Source organism: Oryza brachyantha, chromosome 1, assembly GCF_000231095.2.
Source record: "Oryza brachyantha chromosome 1, ObraRS2, whole genome shotgun sequence".
In the NCBI taxonomy this organism is placed as follows: Eukaryota; Viridiplantae; Streptophyta; class Magnoliopsida; order Poales; family Poaceae; genus Oryza; species Oryza brachyantha.
In genome coordinates, this window is record NC_023163.2 from 5,375,787 (window position 1) to 5,398,628 (window position 22,842).

The following is a 22,842-nucleotide window of genomic DNA, read 5'->3' on the forward strand; positions in this document are numbered from 1 at the left end:
TACTCCCTCCTCTGCCTGAAAATTTTTACTACTGTACCACAACTTCTCTTGTGTGTGTGTATATATATATACACGTAGTACAAATTAATCCTGAACTGTCATTGTAAATGTTACTGTAGTTACTAGTACTAACACACCATCACTTCATCAGTAACAGCAACAATCATTAGCAAGATGCTTTTGCTAACTACTCCTAAGGGCTTGTTTAGATCCTCAACATTTTTTGGCATAAACATCACATCAAATCTTTAGATACCTAAATAGAGCATTAAACATTGATAAAACGAAAAACTAATTACATAATTATGAAATAAATCACGAAACGAATCTTTTGAGCCTAATTAAGCCATCATTATCCATAAGTGCTACAGTAACCTATATGTGCAAATGATGGCTTAATTAGGCTTAAAAGATTCGTCTCGCGATTTATTCCATAACTATGCAATTAGTTTTTCGTTCCAGCTATGTTTAATGCTCTATTTAGGTATCTAAATATTCGATATGATGTTTATGCCAAAAAATTTTTGAGATCTAAACAAGGCCTAACTGAATCTCATCAGGCTGCTGGCGTTCTTGCCTGCCTGCCTGTCCGAAAGATGAGCGGAGCCATCCAGCAAGCAGGCTCTCTCCCATGTGACTGAGGCAATGCAGTACAGCACGGCCTCTCCCTACGTGGCTCAGCTTCCATTAGCTCGCATTGCAAGTGTACAAAAGCAGCTCTAGCTAGCTGGGCTCGAGTACGTAGTAGCTCCTTGTACGCCATTTACGCTCGACGCAGCTGCAGGAAGCTACTACGAATGTAAAACTATCCCTGACGCAAACGGTGTATTGAATGGTGGTACTCTCTCTGTCCCAGAAAAAACCAATTCTCCGGTCATTGTGTCTAACGTTTGATCATCCGTCTTATTTAAAAAATTTTCAAAAAATTAAAAAAAATTAGTCACACGTAAAGTATTATTCATGATTTATCATCTAACAAAAGCAAAAATATCAATCACAAAAAAAATTGAATAAAATAAAGAGTTAAAAATTATAGGTAAAAGTAAAAAATTGGTTTATTTTGGAACGGAGGGATCGAGTAAGTATTATGGTCTACAACTAGCAGCTAGTAGTAGCAATTGTGTAAAGCTGTTGCCCTAAAACCTCACTGTTTGCCTGGCTCATGGCCTACATATGCTCCTATGTGGCAACCTACTCCTAAAGTCGCGGCAGCCATGGCCGCCCCACCCCCCAGTGGTCAGGGCAGATGAGATGAGGAAGAAGAAGGAGAAGCTAGCCGGCCGGGGACCATATAGATGCAGCCATATATATCACCAATATATTCATAAGTTGTTTTCATGTTTCCATTGCTGACGTGCTCACTTTCTAGATGGTTAAACATTGTATTTTTTTAAAAAGTTTCTATATACAAGTTCATTAACTTATATTTCTAAATATAGATTTTTAACTTTATACTAACTAATTCTAGTGCCTATACCATTAAATAGATATCACGAAAATTAGAAAATCTTTCGTGTTCGTCTCCGTGAGTATAAAATGAACGCATATGTGCTAGCTGACGAGGCGAGTGCGGAGGCAACGGGGGCCCTCTCGGTTTGCGACGCATGTACATATGCACATATATATCGCCGTTGCAGTTGCAGATTTGCAGTGGCCATGATCCTTAAGAGCGGTACAATAGCATGCTATAAGCCAGTTATAAATATATTTTAAATAGATAAGAGGGAAGAGAGAAGAGAAGTGGATTACTAATTTATAGCTAGCTGTAGCACGAGCTCTAAGACACCATGTATATATAATAGGTTGGGATGGATATTAATTGTGTAATCTATAACTATTGTATGTATTGACTATTAAGTTAGCTATAAATTATTTGTAGCTAGCAACTGGCTATACTATTGCACTTGCTTATCCTCCGTCAGCTTGGTCTGACTACCGTCGAGCTGCGCTGCGATGCATGCAGCTAGCCGAGCCTGTGGAGCCATGGCCAAGCCCAAGCCCAGCGATCTATACGGTCTGTCGTGTGTATGGTACTATATATATTTGTACGTAGATGGATGCAGCAATTGTAGGGCTCCCTCTCTAAATATTTGACGTCGTTGACTTTTAGACATATGTTTGACCGTTTTTTAAAAATATTTAAAGCTATATATATGCATAAAAGTATATTTAACAATAAATAAAATGATATAAAAATAATTAATAATTATATAAATATTTTAAATAAGACAAATAATCCAACGCGTATAAAAAAATCAACTGCGTCGTCAGACATTTACGGCGAGCAATGCTGCTGCGCTGCGTTTTTGTCCCCGGCCTTCACGTGGGTGCAGCTAATCTCTGTGGTTATTAACGGCCCGGTTTTGTCGGTGGCGAAAATCTCTGTCAGGACGACGACGACGACGAGAGAATCCACAAGCTCAAATGCAACCAAACCATCGATCAGAGATCAGTGTCGTCACAGGCTGAAATGACTCTCTCTGGGTCACTGCTCCGTAGTAAAGTACGCAGTACATTGGTCTCAAGATAAGTAAAACTGCTAGCAATATGCATGATATACTCCTCCTAAAATGAAATTATTTCTATTAATTATTATTTATCTTAAAATAAAGCTATTACTGCACATATCTTACTATTTCAACTAATAACAATTATTCTTCCTGTAATTTTCTTACTGACATTTTCTTGTCGGTCAATCCCTATTTTATTAATACTCATATACAACTCTAAAAATATGAACAGATCCCGGATTTAAAGTTAGCGGGCTGGTTACCCTTTTCTTCATCGAAGCCCCTCTTCATGTTCTCCCCTTCCCTCTCCATTATTTTTGATCTAGCAAGCGTGTAGAGGGGCTCCAGCTCCCACGCTAGATACACCCTGTCTAAAAATAGTTATGTTTTAGGACATGACTCCGATCTAGACATATATTGTTAGTTATATGATATATATTGACATCTAAAATTAGATTTATTTATTTATATCTGTATTTATTTATTTATTTTGGAACGGGGCGCGTAATCAGTGTATGCATGGCGTCTTACGGTTCAAAGCCCCAGCACGTGACCCCGGCCACGTACTTTTGCGCACGTCCCTTTGCCTGTTGCTTCCATCCAGCCAGCCACTACGCCTCCCCGTTTCAAAATCGCGACGTCGCCACGCCTCTCGACGCGCGCGCACGCGCTATATATAACGCGCCACTGCCTCTCGCCGCCGCCGCCGCTAGCTGAGGAGTAGGTAGCAATGGATCATCGTCGAGGTGGTGGCAGGAGCAGCAGCCGGCTGCGGGACAGGCTGGCGAGGATGTTCCGGCCGGGGAGCCTGCTCCGCTCCACGTGCAACAACGCCGCCGCGTCGACCTCCTCCTCGTCGGCGAGTGGCGGGGCGGCGGCGGCGGCGGCGGGGGCTAAGAAGACGACGACGACGGCTGGTGGATCGGCGGCCACGGCGTGCTCGTCCAGCCGGGCGCTGCTCGCCGCCGACGCCGCGGCGGTCGACAGGGAGTCGTTCTTGGGCAGCTCGTCCCGCCGCGACTACGCGGCGCTGGTGGGTCGCACCGAGTCGTTCTCCACGGCGCTCGACCGTCTCCACCGCCGCGGCGCTCCGCTGCCCACCTCGCGGTTCTCCGTCGACGCGTCGCCGCCTCTGGTGGCGGGCAGGAAGGAGAAGGAGGAGGCGGCGGCCGCGGCAGCCAAGGAGAAGGAGACGAGCGCCGCTCGCGACGTTCAGAGCTTCCACTACCACCACCGCCGCCATGGCAGCCTCGGTGGCGGCGCGAAGAGTGATAAAACCAGGAGGCTGCTCTCCAACCCCTACGGCTTCAGCACGTCAGACGACGCCGACACCGACGGCGACGACGTCTTCAGCAGCGACGCCGACGACCGCGTCCCCGGCGCAGGCGGCGGCAAGAAGGGGGAAGCCGAGGCGTTCTTCTCCTCCTCCCGAAGCTTCTCCTCCGACTCCTCCGAGTTCTACACCAAGAAGAAGACCAAGCCCAAGAAGAAGTCCCCCTCCTCCATCCATTCGGCCAAGCCGCCTCCTCCTCCTCCGCCGCCTCCCAGGACGACGAGGCAGAGGCGCAAGCGCCGCGCGGCGAGCAGCTGCGACACGTGCGGCGTGAGGGACGGGTTCCGCCCCGTGGTGTCGGCGGCGGAGGAGCAGGTCCGGAGAGGGTTCGCCGTGGTGAAGCGCTCGCGCGACCCGTACGCCGACTTCCGGTCATCCATGGTGGAGATGGTCTTCGGGCGTCAGCTGTTCGGCGCGGCGGAGCTGGAGCGGCTGCTCCGGTCGTACCTCTCCCTCAACGCGCCGCGCCACCACCCCGTCATCCTCCAGGCCTTCTCCGACATCTGGGTCGTCCTCCATGGCGGCTAGCTGCTAGCTACCCTTCCTTAATAAAAGGAAAAAAGAAAATGATCACCGTGTTTAGTGATTAATTAGCTCAGTCCCAGGATGATTAATCACTGAGATTAGCCAGAGCTATCTTAATTAATTATGTGTGTTAATTAATCAATCAATCATTTTCTCAGAGTTTAATTTGATTTAATTTCTTCTTGTTAATCAACTGCCTCTCATGTATAATGATGAGTTGCTTAATTTGATCTTGGTTATTTACAATTGGCCATGCATGCACTGGACAGTGGATCATGTACTTGGACTGTTCTTGGCTCTGACCAATGAACTTGACTTGTCACACGCCAGCATCAGTTTTTTCTTTTCTTTTGAAGACTGCAAGAATTTGATTTGCAAGTGGATTTTGATTGATCAGGGAGTGAGGTGTGGTTTGTTTGGTAGTTAGAGAGAGAGAGAAGCTGTTCTGCGTTTGAAACTTTGGGATCAATCATTTGGAAATCATGATTTGTATTGCACACCAGCTATTGTACGTTGTAGTAGTATGTGTCGGCAATTATTGGCTGGAATTTTGGCCAGTTTAAATTTGAAAATTGATCAAAGAATGTACCAGTCTCACATGGTTGGTTATATAAGTATTACCTCCATTTTAGTTTACAAAATGTTTTGATTTTTTTTCATTGAATTTGGACATATATGTTTTAAAGCATATACATTAGTTTATAGATGAATTTAGGAAAAACAAAAACATCTCGTAACTCAAAACGAAGAGAGTAACATTTTAATCATAAGCTAAGCTGTTGCCTTCGGATGATACTACAAAACTCAAGTGACCTAAAGGTAAGTTCAAATGGATATTGACAAGAGGCTACATGTCAAAAGGGCGCTTAAATTGTAAAAGCGGATTATACTCTTGCTCTGCTGAAAAAGAGAGAGACATATATACTGCCAAAGAAACAGCACCAGCATATCATCTCAAAGCTCATTTCATCCATGTAGCTAGAGCCAACCACGTCCGGTTAAATTTCAAACGGGAAACTACAAATACATGTATTGGAGACCGTATACAGTGGTAGTACTGGTACATGTAATTTTACTACTACTGCTGCACCAATCTCCTCAAAAGAGCTGATGCCTTTGCTGGCACAAAAGGTCAAAGGGAAAAGGGAATGGAAGATGGCAATAGAGTATGCCTTTTTCTATGCTCACATCACTAGCTTGGGATTTGAGCCTTTGCATTGCTGCTGCTGTTCCCTCCATTTCTCTCTCCTGCGTAACCTTTCTCACGTTGATTAGATGGGGCTAAACTTTTTAGCCCCATGTCATATCGGATGTTTAGATATTAATTTAAAGTATTAAACATAGATTATTAATAAAACATATCTATAATCTTGAACTAATTCACGAGACGAATCTAATGAGCCTAATTAATCTATGATTAGCATATGTGATGCTACAGTAAACATTTGCTAATTATGGATTAATTAGGCTTAAAAAATTCGTCTTACGGATTAGCTCCCATTTATAAAATTAATTTTTTTATTAGTCTATATTTAATACTTTAAATTATCAAACATCCGATATGACTAGGGACTAAAAATAAATCCTAAAAACAAACATCCCTTGGGTTCCCAAATCAAATCAGCAGCGTTCGCTGAAAGACCCATCTCGATGCATACTTTTACAGTGGTTTTGATATATAGTTTTATGATATAGTTATCAAGACTGTAAAGTAATTAACTGAGCAGATGAGTTTTAGAGGATACAACTCATCTCTTATATTTCATAAAACTTGCTTATTTAATGACCCTATCAAATTAGCAATTTTACTGATGTGACGCTCTATTTAATGTGCATGACACCACATAAAACATGTATTGAGATTGGCTTAACACAAGCAAAGGTACTAGTGCTAATAGCAGGGCCTGATCGGTGCAGATGGATTTTTAGTACTGTCATCTATCGGTTACTAGATAATTAGTAGCATGTGAGATACTACTATATCGCTTCACAAGTATACGATTTCAAATTCCGAGTTTAGAAGTTACAACAAAAAATAAATTAAAATAAAATGTTTAATTATTATAAATGTTTGAACACAAACAATGGGATCCATAGTGCTGTACTCCGCGGGATTTAGTTTAACTACTATAGCTAATTAGCTACTATTAGCAAGACGTTGGAATATCCTTGGAGCAGTTCTGCACCTTTCTCCAAGGACATTCAGTATAGTGTTAGGGGAAAAAACAAAGGTTCAGGGCTAACTATAGTATATTCTAGGTCTATTTGCATTTGAACTTGGGAAAAGGTGGTGAGCTTGGCTCATTGTCCAAATCATGCTCTTGGATTGGATGCGCTCTGTTTGCCCAAGGAAATCTAATTAAATTAATTTGGAACTGGGATTAGGTTTGTGGGGCAGTGTTTCAACTAAATTAAGATATACTACTACTCCAAAGTCTTTGTTCCTTTCTGCTTAGGACTTTAGTGGTACTATTACAAGGGACATCAGCCAAGCGACCTGAATGCCATGCCATGACATACCTTTGTTCTGTTGTGTAATGGTACAAGCTTTGCATGTGGGGTAGTACTAATCCATACTATTTATTCACATTGACATTTGGGATGCAAACCACTCCTACTTTGGTACCTTGTCTCTTGGCAGCATTGAGTTGTACTTGTGTGCAAGTATGGTTAAATTACTCCTAATAGCTTAGTACTAATACTAACACTGATATTTGCCTAGTGATCAGCATGTGCTCCAAACGAATTAACTTGGTGACATGACACTGCATTTTGTCTTTGATACTAGAAGCAATGCTTGCACGCTTGAAGGGCTAGCTATATGCTACTGGTATGACATATATTTGACACATTCCGGCCCAATTCAGATGATAAATAATTGACATTTCAAAATGTCCCTATTTTCAGCATTGCAAATCAAATCAAATCAGGCTCGAGGTACACAATTCAAGAAGTGACACAACGGTGTGCTATGCATGGCTAGCTAAGCTTTTCACTGTTTCTCGAGCAGGATTCAGGCACGCATGCATGTACAGCTGCATGCTGTTCTAGTTTGAGGAGCGTTTGACAATGCTATCGAGGTTAATATAAGAAACTTTGTTTAATGATATTTCAAAAAGAAACTTTATGGTATATAGTACATATAAAGTGTTCTCTCACTTGTAAGTCAAGAGAAAATGGAGCAGCTACCTTTTGACTTGGAGCTAATCTCCACGTTTTCTGCTTTGGAAAGGCCACCGAATTAGGAGATCGCTTTTAGCCAGTCTAAAAGGTGATCAGTGCCTCGGTAGTGGCCTCAACTGTTTGCTGCAGAATTTGCAGATCGAGATCAAAACATGGTGCAAAATGTTGGTGCTGCAACGTGGTAGTGCGAATTTAAAAGCCACCAATGAGTACCAGCTAGATCCTCTAGAGAAAATAATTGGAAGCCATCCTCTGTCAAAAATAAATAGTAATATGGCTGGATCCGTTTTGCAACGTAACACTTTGTTATCTTATTAAATATATAAATATATATATACTAATAAATTTAGACATGTATACAAATAATATCAATCAATTTATGAATTTAGACATAGCCGAAAAGTTTAACGATATGAACTTAGGGAGCAATAACTTAGTACTAAAAAATTGTTTAGAACATATAGCAATTTCCCCCAACATACTCTTTCAACCAATTACTTACGACCATAATCTTATTTAATTTATTCATCTCGATCAATTATAACCCTTCATTTAGTTTTATCCATATTGATCTCTAATTCATTAAAAACCTTAAGAGATGCTTATATTTTGGGAGGGCCATCCTCCCCTTCCCTCACCATTGTTGGAGCGGCTCGTCGGCAAGCCGTATGGCAGCAAGGATGATGGTCGTAGGGATTCCCCTGGTGAGGGCGCGACCTTAAAGGGCTAAGATGCACTGGGCTAGGCGGTGGTGGAGGGCGCAGGCGGACGCGACTGTGTGGTTGGGTCTACGCGAAGAAGTGGCAGCAGCAGCAGCAGCAGCAGCAACAACAACAACAACAAAGGGAGGCTGGTACGGGGTGACGTTGCGAGCACTGGCATGAAGGAGCAGTGGTAAGTGGCCGAATGTGGGGTTGGTGCTCACCCCTTGTCATGCGACTAGGAGCAACAACATGCATGTCAGTGATGGCTTACTGACACAAACCGTGGGGTCGACAGCATGAGGCTCGTCCACTACTAGGGTTGGTTCAAAGGAGGACAACGACTCGATGAGGGCACACTACGGATAAGTATCGACAGAGTTCTATCCGACCTCGTTGGCTGGTTGATCAAGTGGCATCGCATGGATCTGGAGCCTTAGCTTGGCTGACGATGGCATAGGCAATCAAGGTGGCTAGGTCGGTGATGCTGCAATGGCATATGCATGGTGGAGAGCTTTCGCACGAGGTCTTGTCGTTCATCTTGGTGATGGGGCAGGCAAATCCAATGCTAGGATGAGGGCAAGACAATAGTGGCGCAACGAGATGGAGTCCCACATGGCGCTCAAGGAGTCATTCGCGACGATAGACCTTGAGGGTTGATGAAGATGTTGCGTTCATCTTTTGCTTTGTTAGAATGCCTACTCTCTATGAGCTTCTCTCCTCTATGTGTTAAGATCATCCAGTTTTGGTCACATGATGCTCAAAAGGGGATGCGATGTACAATAGGGGATGATGGTGGCATCACGACGATCAAGAGCAGCCTAGAGAGACTGCCTGATCTTTGGGTGGTGGCCTAGACTGGGTTGTTGGAGAGACGATGTGAAGGCTTGCTAATAGCCTTTGTATGGGTTGGTTGGGTGAATTAGAGGGGAATTCACTGGTGAAAATCTTATCAATCCATTGACCAGCTCAACGAAGAAGACACAACTTAGTGTGGTTATCCTCCTTGGAGGCGTGGTTAGAGCGTTTTCTCCTTCTACCCATTGATCTCTAGGTGAAAACTATGCTCTGTCTTCTAGACGAGCGGTGACTGCATTTCATGTCATGTCTATCATGGCGCCATTGCTTTGGAGAATCTTCCATGTGCAACGGTGGCTAGCAGTGGATTATTGTATCGGATCTGAAGCTCTCTAAATCTAGACGATTGGACGAGACCTTGTCATCTTGGTTCCATTCTTGTGCGGTGATAGTCAAACTTTCTTTGGTTGGTCTATTAGGTGTAATGGGACGGTTACAACCCCTTCTAGGGATGCTAGTGCTAGCCGTGTGTAAGTTGGGGCACTTTAATAGTATGGGCTAAGGTTGTCCGAGGGGAGTCGATGTTGTTTATTCGCTTTGGCAGTACCTTTGGCAATGTTGATGTGATTGTAGTGGAGTCGAAGCCGTTGTGTCGTTGGACAACAAGCTTTGACAACAATAACATGTGGTTTGTAAAGTCTTATATCGAGGTTTTTAGACCTAATTAGGCAGTCCTCCTGCCGGGGGTTCGATCGGTTTCAAAAGGATACACGTGCTTACGTACGGTGCATGCACGGTGAGCGTCAACATACTGTACAGCACACACACACACAGTTGAATTGTGGTGCTGGGTGCATGCACTGTGTACAGTGCCCGCCACGTTCTTTGAGGGTGTGAAACATTGTTTGTAGTGGCGGGCAGGCAGTCATGTCATGCATGTGTACGCGTACGTCCCTGCCCAGCCTCCACAGTGCCCGACTCTGTAACCTTGTCACACCAGCCTTCTGCATCTCAATGCTTTTCTTCTTCTTCTTCTTCTTCTTCTTCTTCTTCTCTTGAATTAATTATTTTGTTGGGCTCGCAGTAGATTTTCTTCTCTTAACGCATGTATAATAGTATAAACAGATATTGTCTCTTTATATAAACAAACATCGGAATGATTTAAAACGGAGGGAGCATGGCTGTATGAGTAGGGCCGCGTTTGGTTGATCGACTGATGTCCGACACGAAAAACGTAGTAATAGATTAGTATAGGATTAATTAATCATTAATTATTAAAAAATAAAATATATTAATATTATTTTTTAAAATAAATTTTCTATACATTTTTTAAAAAATATAATGTTTAGTGGTTCGGGAAGCGCGCACGAAAAAAAGAGGAGGTTAAGTTAAATGGTGGATGCTGCTGACGCAGCCTAGGAATGCTAGCTAGCAGGGGCAATCTAACATGAGGGTGGCGGGGCTCGAGCCAACCCCGCTATCCTCATTAAAACTATTGAAGCCTTTATGAAGATTTTTTTAAAAAATTTTATAACGAAAATCAATAAAAAGAGGCTAAAACTACCTCGTTGGCTAGATCCTGCTAGCTGGCTCTAGCAGCTGATAGCTACGCATGGGTGCAGCGATCGAGCGGGCCGGTGACCTTGTAAATGTGGATGGAGGACGAAACCGGACATACTCCCGGTGTAATACTCTATTTTTTTTATGTACTAAGACTTTCTAACTTTATCTAAATTTATAAATTAATAAATATATAATATATATATATATCTAGATTCATCAGTATTTATATAAATCTAAGCAAAACTTAAAAAAAAATAACACACGAGTAAAAGAAGGGAGTATCGATCATTTATGGATCAAAAGAAACGTACGTAGCTGAGACGTACGCTGATGAGTGGCTAGGTTAGCTAGGGGACGTTACTAGAGCTGTAGTATCGGCCACTAGCCAGCTTAGGGAGCTGGAGTGGAGAGTACATGCAGTACGTACGTACTATATACGTGGTCGCTCTTGCTGATCGATGAGGCCTAAAATTAAGGCCTTGTTTAGTCCCTAAATTTTTTTTCAAAAATATCCCATCGAATTTTTAAATACTTAAATAAAGTATTAAACATAGATTATGCAAGAAATCTTGAGACGAATCTTTTGAGCCTAATTAGTCTATAATTAGCCATAATTAGCTATATCTGGATGTCATGTGAGCCCATGCGTGGCTCCAACCACTCATTCTGGGCGAGGCAGCTGGGACATGTGGAATTTGAGGCCCGTCGAACCTACCTATTTAACTACTTTACCGTTGTTGATCAACTGACTAAAATGGTAGCCGTCTTTTCTGTTTCTATTTTCTAATTAGTTATGCTTATATTACACAATTATCTAAATAGCATTATACTAAAACCCATTACAAATCTTATAAAATTGTGACTTTCCTATCTGCTCTATAATTCATACTCCTTAAGCTCCTTCTCCAATTACTCCGATAAACTTCGAACGAGTTAAGCATTCATGATAGTGACAATAGCATGGGGAAGGAGAAAGAAGAAATAGGAAAATAAGTATAGGTACTACATAATCAATCTTGTTAGGATCCGGTGGGACTACATATTTGAGTCCTTATTCGTTGGGGACTTTATTCATATGTATGCGCTTTATTTTTATGTCCTACTTGGTATGTTGTATTCCTGACAAATTAACTAACTATACATCTATAAGGTATCCCATATCGAGTATATATATTGACATATAATAATTTAACTGAAAGTCCTAACTTAACCGTTTGGGACAGTTTCTTGGAGAAGCTCTTCCAATCAGCCTCAAGTTGCCGATCGTACAGTGTGGGGAGTGGAGTGGAATGAGAAACAACAGAACAGATGGTATCATTCTGTGCCGCCTGGCAGAGAGAGCTTTGTCATCTCCCTGCGGGCAATTCGGGCAGAAACGGCAACCGAGGCGGCCGGCAGTGCCGATGCCCGCCCGGCCCGGCCAGCCAAACCTCGTCGGGCTCCGCGCCGCGCCGTGTCACGCGACGACGCTCTGCCGACGCCGCATGGGCCCGTAGGCCGTAGCTAGCCGCATCGCGTCGATGACGCTCGACACTGCCAACATCCCTGCTCCTCCTGGCTTGTACCGCAGGATAAGAATGTTTAGGTAGATTAACATAAAGTTTTTCGTCGTGAGTTTAAGAATCTACGATTTAATAGGGTTAATCTATACTGAACTTTTGATTGGTTATCTATGGATAATCAAATAGATAACCCAATTAGCAAGAGAATAAAATTTGTATAAGGCTACTCTTCCATTTAATAAACCATCATATCAAATTTCAGTTTAATTTAATAAGTCTTTATCGTGTGAATGTGAGTTTAAAAATTTTAAACCCAAATTTATATTCACTAAATAGGTATGAAAAGAAAAGAGTATGCAAAATAGGAGAACGTCCTACATTCTTAACACACACTATTTGCTCCATTTAAGTCTCTAGGGACACCATTTTAAACCTACAGGAGCATACTTTAGAATCATACGTTTGCGTGGATAAACAGGCGGACCTGAACATTTCCACCGCCGGTTTCGCGGTGGACGCCGGGGCAGCAGCAGGACGCCGACCGGGCCGCGTCCCGCGCCGGCGCGCGTCTCTGCGCCTCCGCCTGCTGTGCCATGCATGCCGCCCCGTCGTCCGGCTCGTCCGCGCCCGTGTCCTGCTGCACCTGCACCGGTTTTACTCCTACTTTACCTGTCGTCGCTGCAATTTTGCGCGAGTTTTATTCCTTTCCTGTGGGCCAACCGGCCGAGTGACAAACGCCACGGACGGACCCGTGCCAACTGCCAAAGTGCCAAGAGCTGTGGGAGTTTGAATCAACTTGCTGCCGGCTCGCGCGGCCAGATTGCAGTTTGCAGGCATTCGTGTTTTTTTCTTTTTGGGGTCTCTTTCTTTTCTTGAGAGACGGACTGCAGCCTGCAGCCTACATGGGCCTCTGTGGGCCTCGGAATAAGTCCAATAAGGGATGTTGCCAGTGGGGCTGACTTTAGTTGGGCCCGTCAGTATCTTATTGTTTGCTAACTACTCATTGTGTCAGTCAAGACGGCACTAATGAGCAGCAGCAAGTTAGTGATAGTGTGATACTACTACTAGTTATTATAAGATATTTTGTTAGGGATAGCGTGATACTACTACTAGTTAGTTATTATAAGATACTTTTCTCCTCGGTATAAATCTAGAAAACATCCGTACACCTTATAATATGAAATAAATATAATACTACTAGTTATGCTTTTAAAAAAAACTGTACTACTTGCACATGCGCGAACTAAATCCATTATACAGTCCTGTAAAGATGTGTTCATTTCTTCCATTTGCCAGCTTCTGCGTATACTCGCTCGTTTTCTATGTGAATACTCAATGCAAGACTAAACGTTATTGTGTTTTTTTTTAAAAAATCTATATTAAAGTTGATTTAAATATAAATAATTGATGTAACAAGTAATATAATACTCCATACATTATAGGAAAAATTTAAATCATAAAAGTTCTGGCTAAGTTCCGGAAAACTTTTCCAAAAACATCCCATCGAATCTATGGACACCAAAATAAAACATTAAATATACATAAATATTAAAAGTAATTAGAAATTGTGAGACGAATTTTTTGAGACTAATTAGGACATGATTAGCCATAAGTGCTACAGTAACCAATATGTGCTAATGACGGATTAATTAGACTCAAAAGATTCGTCTCGCGGTTTTGCTGCGGAATCTAAAATTTGTTTTTCATTCGTGTCCAAAAACTCCTTCCAGTATCCGATTAAACGTTCGACGCGACCTTTTTGCTAAAAAAATTTTTTGGCACCTACACAAGACCTAAGTAAAGGCCTTATTTAGTTCCCAAACTTTTTTTCAACAAAAACATCACATCAAATCTTTGGACACCTAAATAAAGCATTAAACATAGATAAAAAAAACTAATTGCACAGTTACGAAAGAAATCTTGAGACGAATCTTTTGAGCCTAATTAGAAAGTGATTAGCCATAAGTGCTATAGTAACCAGCATGTGCTAATGACGGATTAATTAGGCTAAAAAATTCGTCTCGCCGAATCTGAAATTTGTTTTATAAGTAGACTACGTTTAATACTAATATGTATCCGAAAACTTGATTTGATGTTTTTGAAAAAAAATTTACAAACTAAACACGCACCAAAGCTGTACCGGTAACTTGTACCAGCAGTAGTATTACGAGAAAAAAAACTGCCGAGTTAGTACAACTCGCACGCACGCCACGGTGGGACACGAATGACACACGGCTGAAACTGGGGAGGCTAATTTCTTCCTGCCTCCTCGTGTGCAAGAGTGTTAGCTAGCGGTTGAGTGCACGCAGAAGCATCGCCACAGGGTTGCATAACGCCAAACTAATCACTGCTGTTTCGCTTATACTTAATTTTCAGCGGCTGAACTGCAGCGCACAGTCCGTTGAATTGTATAGTAGTACGCACATCCGAGTCAGCTGGCTTGCGTGCCGAACGAACGGCAGGAGGAGAGGGACGCTAGCTGGTACGTACTAGTTCCGTGCACGCTCTCCTCCTCCACCTCCAATCCTACTACCTGCAGAGACGACCAGATTCTGATCTCCCCTACTGGGCTCGCATCGCATGCGTGGTTGCATGGCCGGAACCGGGAGGCATTCGCACGGCTGACTGGTCTGCCTGAAACACACGTACGCGCGCACTGGCACTGCCCTTGCGAGCTTGAGATTTCTGAAGCGGTTGGCGTACGTACTGCTCAACCAAAAAAGTAGTAGCAGAGATATTTTCCCCGGACGTCCGTCGGCTGCATCCTCGGCTCGGCGGAGGGCGACACCCCACCCCCGATCGGAAAAGCAAACTATTACCCCGTTTTAGTCTTGTCTAAATTCATCAATTTATCTAGATTCATTAGTATTTATATAAATCTAGACAAGGCTATAAAGTTTTATATTGTGAAACGGAGGGAGCAGTTTCTAACAGAAGCGACGACAAAGACGGCGGAGATGAGGTTGCTTTAACGTGTGGGCGTGCTTCTGCTGCGCCTTCCCCGCAACCAAGATCTTTTTTTTGTCCTCTACTACCAGTTCCCTTCTCTTGCCATACTAAAACGTGCCCTCGTCATAGCCAGCCTCGTATAAGATTATCCACCGGTTATATATTTGTGAAATAAGCTTGAGATTATTAAATTCTGTCCGGACTCATATTACTATGTTGTAATATTTTGAGACTGGATATAGTAAATAATTTGGAACAAGGGATTTAGCTAATGCAACATAAGAATTTCACTTAAGTGATCATGTTTTCTTAGAGGTGTAAAGAAAATAGTTTATGGCAATAATTCGATGGATAAGCTAATATAGTCTGTCAATATCGATGATAAGTACTCCAACCTGGCCCGCATGACCACATTATTTTCATGTCATAGTACAATGATTTTCTCACAGAAAAAGATATTTGACTAGCCATAAATAAACTTGAGATATAAAGTTAGAAACAATTATGCCAAATCATTATACGGAGTATTACAGGATGTTACGATCTTACGTAGATTTATTCATGAGTCAACAAATATGTTTTTTATATATATTCAGGTTATCTATGAAAATTTAAGGACGACAGTAACAACTCCCATCATTTTGCAATTGCAGCTGCTTATAAGACAAAATTAAATTAATACTTAATTTTGGGCTTGATTTTGTGGGTTTTATCGTAGTTTGTTTTACAACTTTTGCTTTTGAGTCTTCATATACATGTGTATAAAAAAATTTTCTTCAAATTATTTTTCATTTGTAAAAATACGTTTTTATTTTTTTTCAACAAAAAAACGAGACGACGGGAGCCAACATTATTAACCCATTGGATTTGGACCTGAACATTATTTCCAAATTACCCAAGGGTATTTACACGAAGCCGTACGTACGCATTATTTAATGGACGGCGAAGTGGTGTGCACACGCCCTCTCCTAATAACTAGGGAGGCGAACCCCACAGAAAATCGTAGGACGTCAGAGACTGCGAAAAGAGGAGAAAAAAAAATCCTTATCTCCTCGCGCGCGCTCCCGGCGACGCGACGCCATGGCCGCCGCCGCCGCGGTCGTCCACCTCTCCGTGCACGGCCGCCTCCGCCGCGGCTGGCCGGAGGTGGCCCACGCGCGGGCGTGCCGCCGCCCGTCCCTGCTCCGGTGCCGCGCGTTCAAGCAGGAGGCCGACGGGGAGGGGGAGGAGGCGGCGTCGTCGTCGCCGACGACGACGCCCGAGGCGCGAAGGCGCAGGAAGGGCCCGCTCTACAGGCTGAAGGCTGCGATTCAGGGGCTCGCCGGGTCGCGGGCGGCGGCCGCGGAGGCGTACGGGGGAGAGTACCAGCGCGCCGTCGAGAAGGCCGAGGAGATCTTCTTCTCGGTGAGCTCCATTTCTGCCACGTGATGCGGCTAATTTTGTCGTTTGAGCGTCTCTGATCTGATGCGGCCTGTTTTAGCTGCTTCTGCTGCGTAAACTCTGTGCAAGTACAGGCTCACTACACCGTAATTGAAGCTGCTAATTAGCTGCGTGTGGAAATTGCAGCTGCTTACTCGATTGCTGATGCTACAAGTGATCCTAGGTGGTCTCGTCTGATTGCCTGTTTCTGTGGGAGTTAGGATTGAATACACTAGCTGTGGCGCAAATAGATTTTCTTATGGTTGCACTAGGCTCGGGTAATTGGGCTGGTGTACAATTCTGCGACGCCAGTTCTCATTGTTTTTATGTGCTGAAGAGCTCGATTCGGCCTGTGTTGAACTTATCGTGGGCCTGTGACTCGATTGCCTGGGCAGATGTGGCTTGCAGCCAAAGGTGTCATTTTCTGGAGCCTTTGTTGCTTTTGAAATTATTTTAAAACTCGGAAAGACTGAAACTCATTCTAGATTATATTTACTTTGTCCATCACCTCTATGGGCCTTGATTCTCTGTTTTCTGCATCTACTATTGTATGGGGGGCCATGGGTTGCAAGGTACACTGGCTTTACATGACCAACTGGGCAGATCTGCTTTACAGTTCAAGTAAATTGCTTCCTAGGTGTGCTGTTTCTTTGTATATAAATCAAATGTTCACTATCTTCTGACTCTAACGTAAGCATATCAGCAATTTTCTATTTGTTCTAAGCTTGAGCAGGGTTGTTTAAATGTTGCTATTAGTGTGGCTGCATTTTGCTTACTCATATACTAACCAAGTAAAGTTATGTACTATTTCCCTCCGTTCCACATTATAAGACTTCCTGGCCTTGCCTAGATTCATACGTGTGCTAATAAATCTAGACATATATACAAAATATATACATTGATATATGGATGAATCTTGGCAAACCCAAGAAGTCTTACGATATGAAACGGAGGGATTAGTAGTTCTTATTCTGAATTTATCAGTACTGAGTAACAGAATCAACTCCTTTTCTGAAATAGGTTTTTCATACTGACTGATTTCCTTCTCCTTTTCAGGTTGCTACTCAGGTAGGCAGATATGTTATCACTATGATGAGCAGCGGTGTTATAGTTGCAGTTGGATTTCAGTTATCAGGTTAGTTATATATGTTTAATACATTGCACTGCTTTGGATAATCCTCTTTGTTTCCTAAGGATCATTTTTCAGAGTTTCAGTTATGATCTAGCTACCTCTCTATGTAGGTGGAGACAGCCAAATGAATACACTAATTTGGTATAGTTGGCTCGGGGGAGTAATCATTGGCACAATGATAGGTGCAAACAGTGTCCTAGAGGAACACTGCAAAGCCGGACCTCGCAATGTTGTCATAACTGGAAGGTAACCTATTATATATTATTCCTTTGACATTCCATCTGAATATTTTGCTAGGTAGTGGCATATAATCCAACCATTAAAGGATTCGTAACCACATTGGTATAAAAATCGATGGTTGTTAATTCTTGTATCTGACTTCTCATTAGTTGCATCCATTTAGAACTGGCTTCTAATTGTTATCCTTGTTTTGCAATCAACCCTGACGTTGTACTTTCGATTTTGGCAGCACAAGAGGGTTAGGGAAAGCACTTGCACGGGAGTTTCTTCTTTCTGGAGATCGTGTTGTGATTGCTTCACGCAGGTTGTACTGATAGACATGAAGCTCAACGTGTGTTCTTGTTGAAAATCCATCGGTTCTTTATCATGGAATGCAATATATTTTCCTAGTTTTAAATCTCCTCTTTATTGAAAGCAGTCCTGAATCAGTCCTCCAGACCATCAATGAACTTGAAGAGAACATACAAGAGGGCTTGTCAGTTGCCAAAAAGAAACAGAGAGAAACTTTGTTACATGCTAAGGTTGTTGGTACATCATGTGATGTTTGTAAACCAGAAGATGTGAAAAAGTTGGTGAATTTTGCTCGAGACGAGCTTGGTTCAATTGATATTTGGGTAAATAATTTTCTACTACATTACATCTTTATTATTTACTCTGCACATTTCACATTAAGAATTACTCAGATTAAGTGGACAAGTTTTTTGTACTAATTACTTCTTTTTTTGGTTTTGTTTTGTATTTTGGTATTATACTATGAGTATGTACTTAATATGTGCTATTTCGTCTTATTCTTTTGTGTAGATAAATAATGCTGGCACGAACAAAGGTTTTAGGCCATTGGTAAATTTTTCTGATGAAGATATTTCTCAGGTAAGCTAGTTGCTATCTTCTAAAAATCTGTGTCATTTCGTTTATAACAGGGTTCATAAAACTACATTGCTCATGCAGTCTGGCCTATATGTTTCATCTTATTTTTCTTTCTGCGTGTGTTAAACTATATTATTGTCTCCTTTTTCGTTTGCAGATTGTCTCAACAAACTTAGTTGGCTCTTTACTATGCACCAGAGAAGCCATGAATGTCATGCAATACCAAGAAAAGGGAGGCCACGTATTTAACATGGATGGAGCTGGTTCTGGAGGTTCAAGCACACCATTGACAGCTGTGTAAGCACCTACTGTTTTCAATTATATGACTGGATATGAACATTTCTTGAGCTTTCCTCATTGGCTTAAAATGAGGATAATTGTATTGATGCTATTACTTGTTCAGTAAAGCTAAATTTGACACTATTTTATAAACTTGTAGTTATGGTTCAACTAAGTGTGGGCTTAGGCAGTTTCAAGCATCACTTCTGAAGGAAAGCAGAAGATCAAAAGTTGGTGTACACACCGCCTCTCCTGGAATGGTCCTTACAGACCTCCTTCTAAGGTAACCTCTGAAACTACTTAGTCAGATGCCATGATTTGATCTTTTTAGTTCATTCTGAACTTCAGATATATTGATTGCTTGGTGCAACATGCATTGATTAGATTTCATGTTGTCCAAACCACATTTTTGTTTATAACTAGTAAATGCTAAAACCTTTTAACTGCGTCCAGAATTTTCAATACAATCTTCATGGAACTATACAGGTTTTATCAGAATTTATGGCATCTTCCTTTAGAAGTTATTTCAGTAATCAGAAATCAGAATATATATATTTTTTGAATGAGGAGCAATCAAAATTTTGAAATACCTTAATATTTATCTATTTCAATCTCTTCTTTCTATAGGATATGATATGTGCCAACTATTCTCAAGGATCAACTGCACATTGATTATTAAATTGTTTTTGTTACTACTCTTTAGTTCATGTTTTCCCTATCATATATCATCCCTACAATTGATTAATGACACGGTAAAGTGGGTTTGTGGCAGTTCTGCAGTTGATCAAAACCTGAAATAATCAATGTCTTATACTCGTGCAAGTGTTTCAAACCTTGTGAATCCAGTTCAAAGTTGTGATATGGCAGTTATTTTATATTAGAAAGATGCAGAATCAGCTACTTCATAGTTTTTGTTAATATAAGTATACAAGTAACCTGTGGGATATTGTCCAAATACATATTACAGAAGACTAATGTAATGGAAATTTCAATTACACTTTTATAAGTTTCTTACTGTCAATCCTATATGTGAAGAACAAGATGTTCTTTAATTTCAATTGATGGTGAATGCCATCTTCGATCTGATCAGCTCGTCTGTTGCCACATGCCCAACTGTGCAGGCTGCCTTAGTTACCCTTTAATCCTTCTATATTTTGCAGTGGTTCATCTCTCAGAAATAAGCAGATGTTCAATTTAATATGTGAGCTTCCAGAAACAGTAGCAAGGACATTGGTTCCAAGGATGCGAGTTGTGAAAGGAAGTGGAAAGGCAGTAAACTACTTGACACCACCAAGAATCTTGCTTGCCTTGGTTACTGCATGGGTTCGCCGAGGCCGTTGGTTCGATGAAGAGGTATGTCTCTTCTCTGCAACTAATATCTTTTTAACTTTACCTTCTATTTCAGCAATAACGGTATATGAAATACGCTGAATTCCTACAGGAGTCATGCCTGCAAACATGACTGTTGCTTTCATTATCATGCGTCTTGCATGTACTTTCCATGATATTGAACCTCAGAGTTTTGATCTGTTATGCTTCTTAACTAATGAAATATAAATTTCTAGAGAATGAGCACCAAGCTCTTCTACTATTGTACCAAATGTACATAGTACACTTTGTCGCATATAAAGAACACTGAACATCATCACTTCACCAGAATAGACTATCCAAATCATTCTTGTGGGGTTTCATTGTACGATGTGGTAAATAAGCAGTATTTATTCTAAAGACTGGACCAGCTAGGCATGTCAGATGATCATAATGAAGCCTGAGACCAGTGTCCAGTTCTTTTAGGCCTCTACATGAGAGCCATGGGGCTTGTGTTGATGGTTCGGTTCCAGATTCATTATGACCAGCTCAGTCCATTACTCTTACTGCTATTTTAGTGTTCGATTTCACCAGATCTCTTCAGGAAGGCCTTAGGATGGTCCTTCCCTGCATGGCTTCATTCACCTGGTTCCACAATGGCTTAGCTCGGTCCATCAGTATCGGTGATAATGTGTGTACTGCATGTTAAATATGACAGTTAATTCTCACATGTATTGCTGGATCTCATCTAGTTAGGTTCCATGTGAAATATAGCAACAGATTTAAATGCAAAGGACAGGACCATGGTTTTAAAAAGCAACCATACACCTCAAATGATTGCCATATACTCCTTCCGTTTCATATTATAAGTTACATTTGGTTTGTAATAAGTCAAACTTCTTTAAGTTTGACGAACTTTACAGAAAAATATAACAACATTTCCAACACAAAATAAATAACTACAAAAATATATTCAATGGTGTATTTAATTAGACTAATTTGGTGTTATATATGTTAGTACATTTTTCTATAAACTTGGTCAAACTTAAATAAATTCGACTTAGGACAAACTCAATGTGGCTATATGAAATGGAGGGAGTACTATTTTGGGGACTGAAATGGGCAGAAACTAGGTATATTGATGCTTTTTTTTGTACCGCATTGTTTATTGGTTGTGATTTTGGGGAAAAACTGCCTGAAATGTGGTCATTATCATTAGATTGACATGCATGAATGGAAACACTCAACACATGTATTATTTCATCAAGATATTTGGAAACATGATATATTATAGTCATAGACTCATAGTAAATAAACATTGGAGAAAAATGATAGCAAGTGGGTAGTCATTTAATTATAAGTCGATCTGTCTTCCTTCCGAATCTTTCACAAGATAACGCAAGAAAAGTGCTGTACCTTACTACATAGATTGATGTCTTCTGTGATGGGCAATGCTTCAATCATCCTATGCGCAAGGTTTTAAAATAAGAGATGAAGTAAAAAAGAATACTATATTCTTATAAATGAGAGATCAATAAAGTAATTGATGGTAAAGCGACTTTTATGCGTACTTCTTAATTGCTCTAATTAGGCGATTTAATTCAAATGGACACTAATTGATGGTAAACACTTTGCAGGGAAGAGCAGTATATGCAGCTGAGGCTGATAGAATTCGCAATTGGGCTGAAAGTCGGGCACGCTTCTCTTTCACAGATGCAATGGAGATGTACACGGAAAACACATGGGTTTCCGTGTTCTCGCTCTCTGTCGTCTGTGCATTCATAATTCTTTCCAGCTCTGGTGGACCTCTTCCTGGCACATGATCCCCGGAGCTTTCAAACTAGATGGATACACACACCATTTTTATTATCTACTGATATATGAATATGACACATGAAACTTATGAAGGGGGAAAAAAATGAACCCACAAGGGTACATACGATCAACGGTGAGAACCATCAGCTGCCTCACCATTTAAGGTCAAGCTAACCATGTGCTCAGGGAAACAAAAGGTAAATAGCACTTGTTATGTGGGCATTCCACTGTTTGTAAGCCGTGACTTGTAAAAAAACTTATGTCTCAACTGAACTGAGCACGGATAGATTCGACAGACGTTACCTGCTGTTGTACATGCATGTAGTAATGTAGTTTTGATAACTGTATGTTTGCTCCCACCTAGAACTCAGACTCAAAGTAAGTGAAAGTAATCAAGCCGCATGTGCTATGTATATATATGATTTATCATCCATCTATTTTGTATCACATGAAGCCATATGGGATGTTAAAAGCAAAGGTATCAGCAATTCTGTGGATTTGCCGTTTGATCACGACAGGGGAGAAGCAGACGTTGCATTAAGATAGTATGCAGTTTGATATATGCAGTCCTGTGGAGAGGAATACATGTGTTCTTTGTCGCTGAAATATGAAAGATGAAATATTTTCTTATTTTTTCGATAGCTATTTAATAGTATAAATGATGGAAGTAGCTATCACAAAGTTAAAAAATACTTTAGAAAGATGAAATTAATGAACT

At 41.4% G+C, this 22,842-nt stretch overlaps 2 protein-coding genes across 2 annotated transcripts; both read left to right on the plus strand.

The window, feature by feature from the left end:
• The first annotated feature begins 3,228 nt into the window (after window positions 1-3,228).
• On the plus strand, window positions 3,229-4,554 carry LOC102721222. The gene has a single exon (XM_040528635.1). It carries the CDS (start codon window positions 3,241-3,243, stop codon window positions 4,369-4,371), a length of 1,131 nt encoding a protein of 376 aa, XP_040384569.1. The 5' UTR covers window positions 3,229-3,240; the 3' UTR covers window positions 4,372-4,554.
• Window positions 4,555-16,024: 11,470 nt separating this feature from the next.
• Window positions 16,025-22,612, plus strand: LOC102721502 (probable chlorophyll(ide) b reductase NYC1, chloroplastic). The gene is made up of 10 exons (XM_006645603.3): window positions 16,025-16,468; window positions 17,540-17,618; window positions 17,726-17,861; window positions 18,085-18,159; window positions 18,274-18,469; window positions 18,657-18,725; window positions 18,880-19,019; window positions 19,162-19,284; window positions 20,162-20,354; window positions 21,947-22,612. The coding sequence occupies exons 1-10, from the start codon at window positions 16,145-16,147 to the stop codon at window positions 22,130-22,132; spliced, it is 1,521 nt and encodes a 506-aa protein (XP_006645666.2). The 5' UTR covers window positions 16,025-16,144; the 3' UTR covers window positions 22,133-22,612.
• The last annotated feature ends 230 nt before the right edge of the window (window positions 22,613-22,842 follow it).

Bases quoted from the DNA above. Each gene is read 5' to 3' on its own strand.
- LOC102721502 (XM_006645603.3), top strand. From the start codon at position 16,145: ATGGCCGCCGCCGCCGCGGTCGTCCACCTCTCCGTGCACGGCCGCCTC. The intron at 18,726-18,879 runs GTAAGCTAGTTG...TTTCGTTTGCAG, and splicing joins CTGATGAAGATATTTCTCAG to ATTGTCTCAACAAACTTAGT. The intron at 19,020-19,161 runs GTAAGCACCTAC...ATAAACTTGTAG, and splicing joins AGCACACCATTGACAGCTGT to TTATGGTTCAACTAAGTGTG.
- LOC102721222 (XM_040528635.1), top strand. From the start codon at position 3,241: ATGGATCATCGTCGAGGTGGTGGCAGGAGCAGCAGCCGGCTGCGGGAC.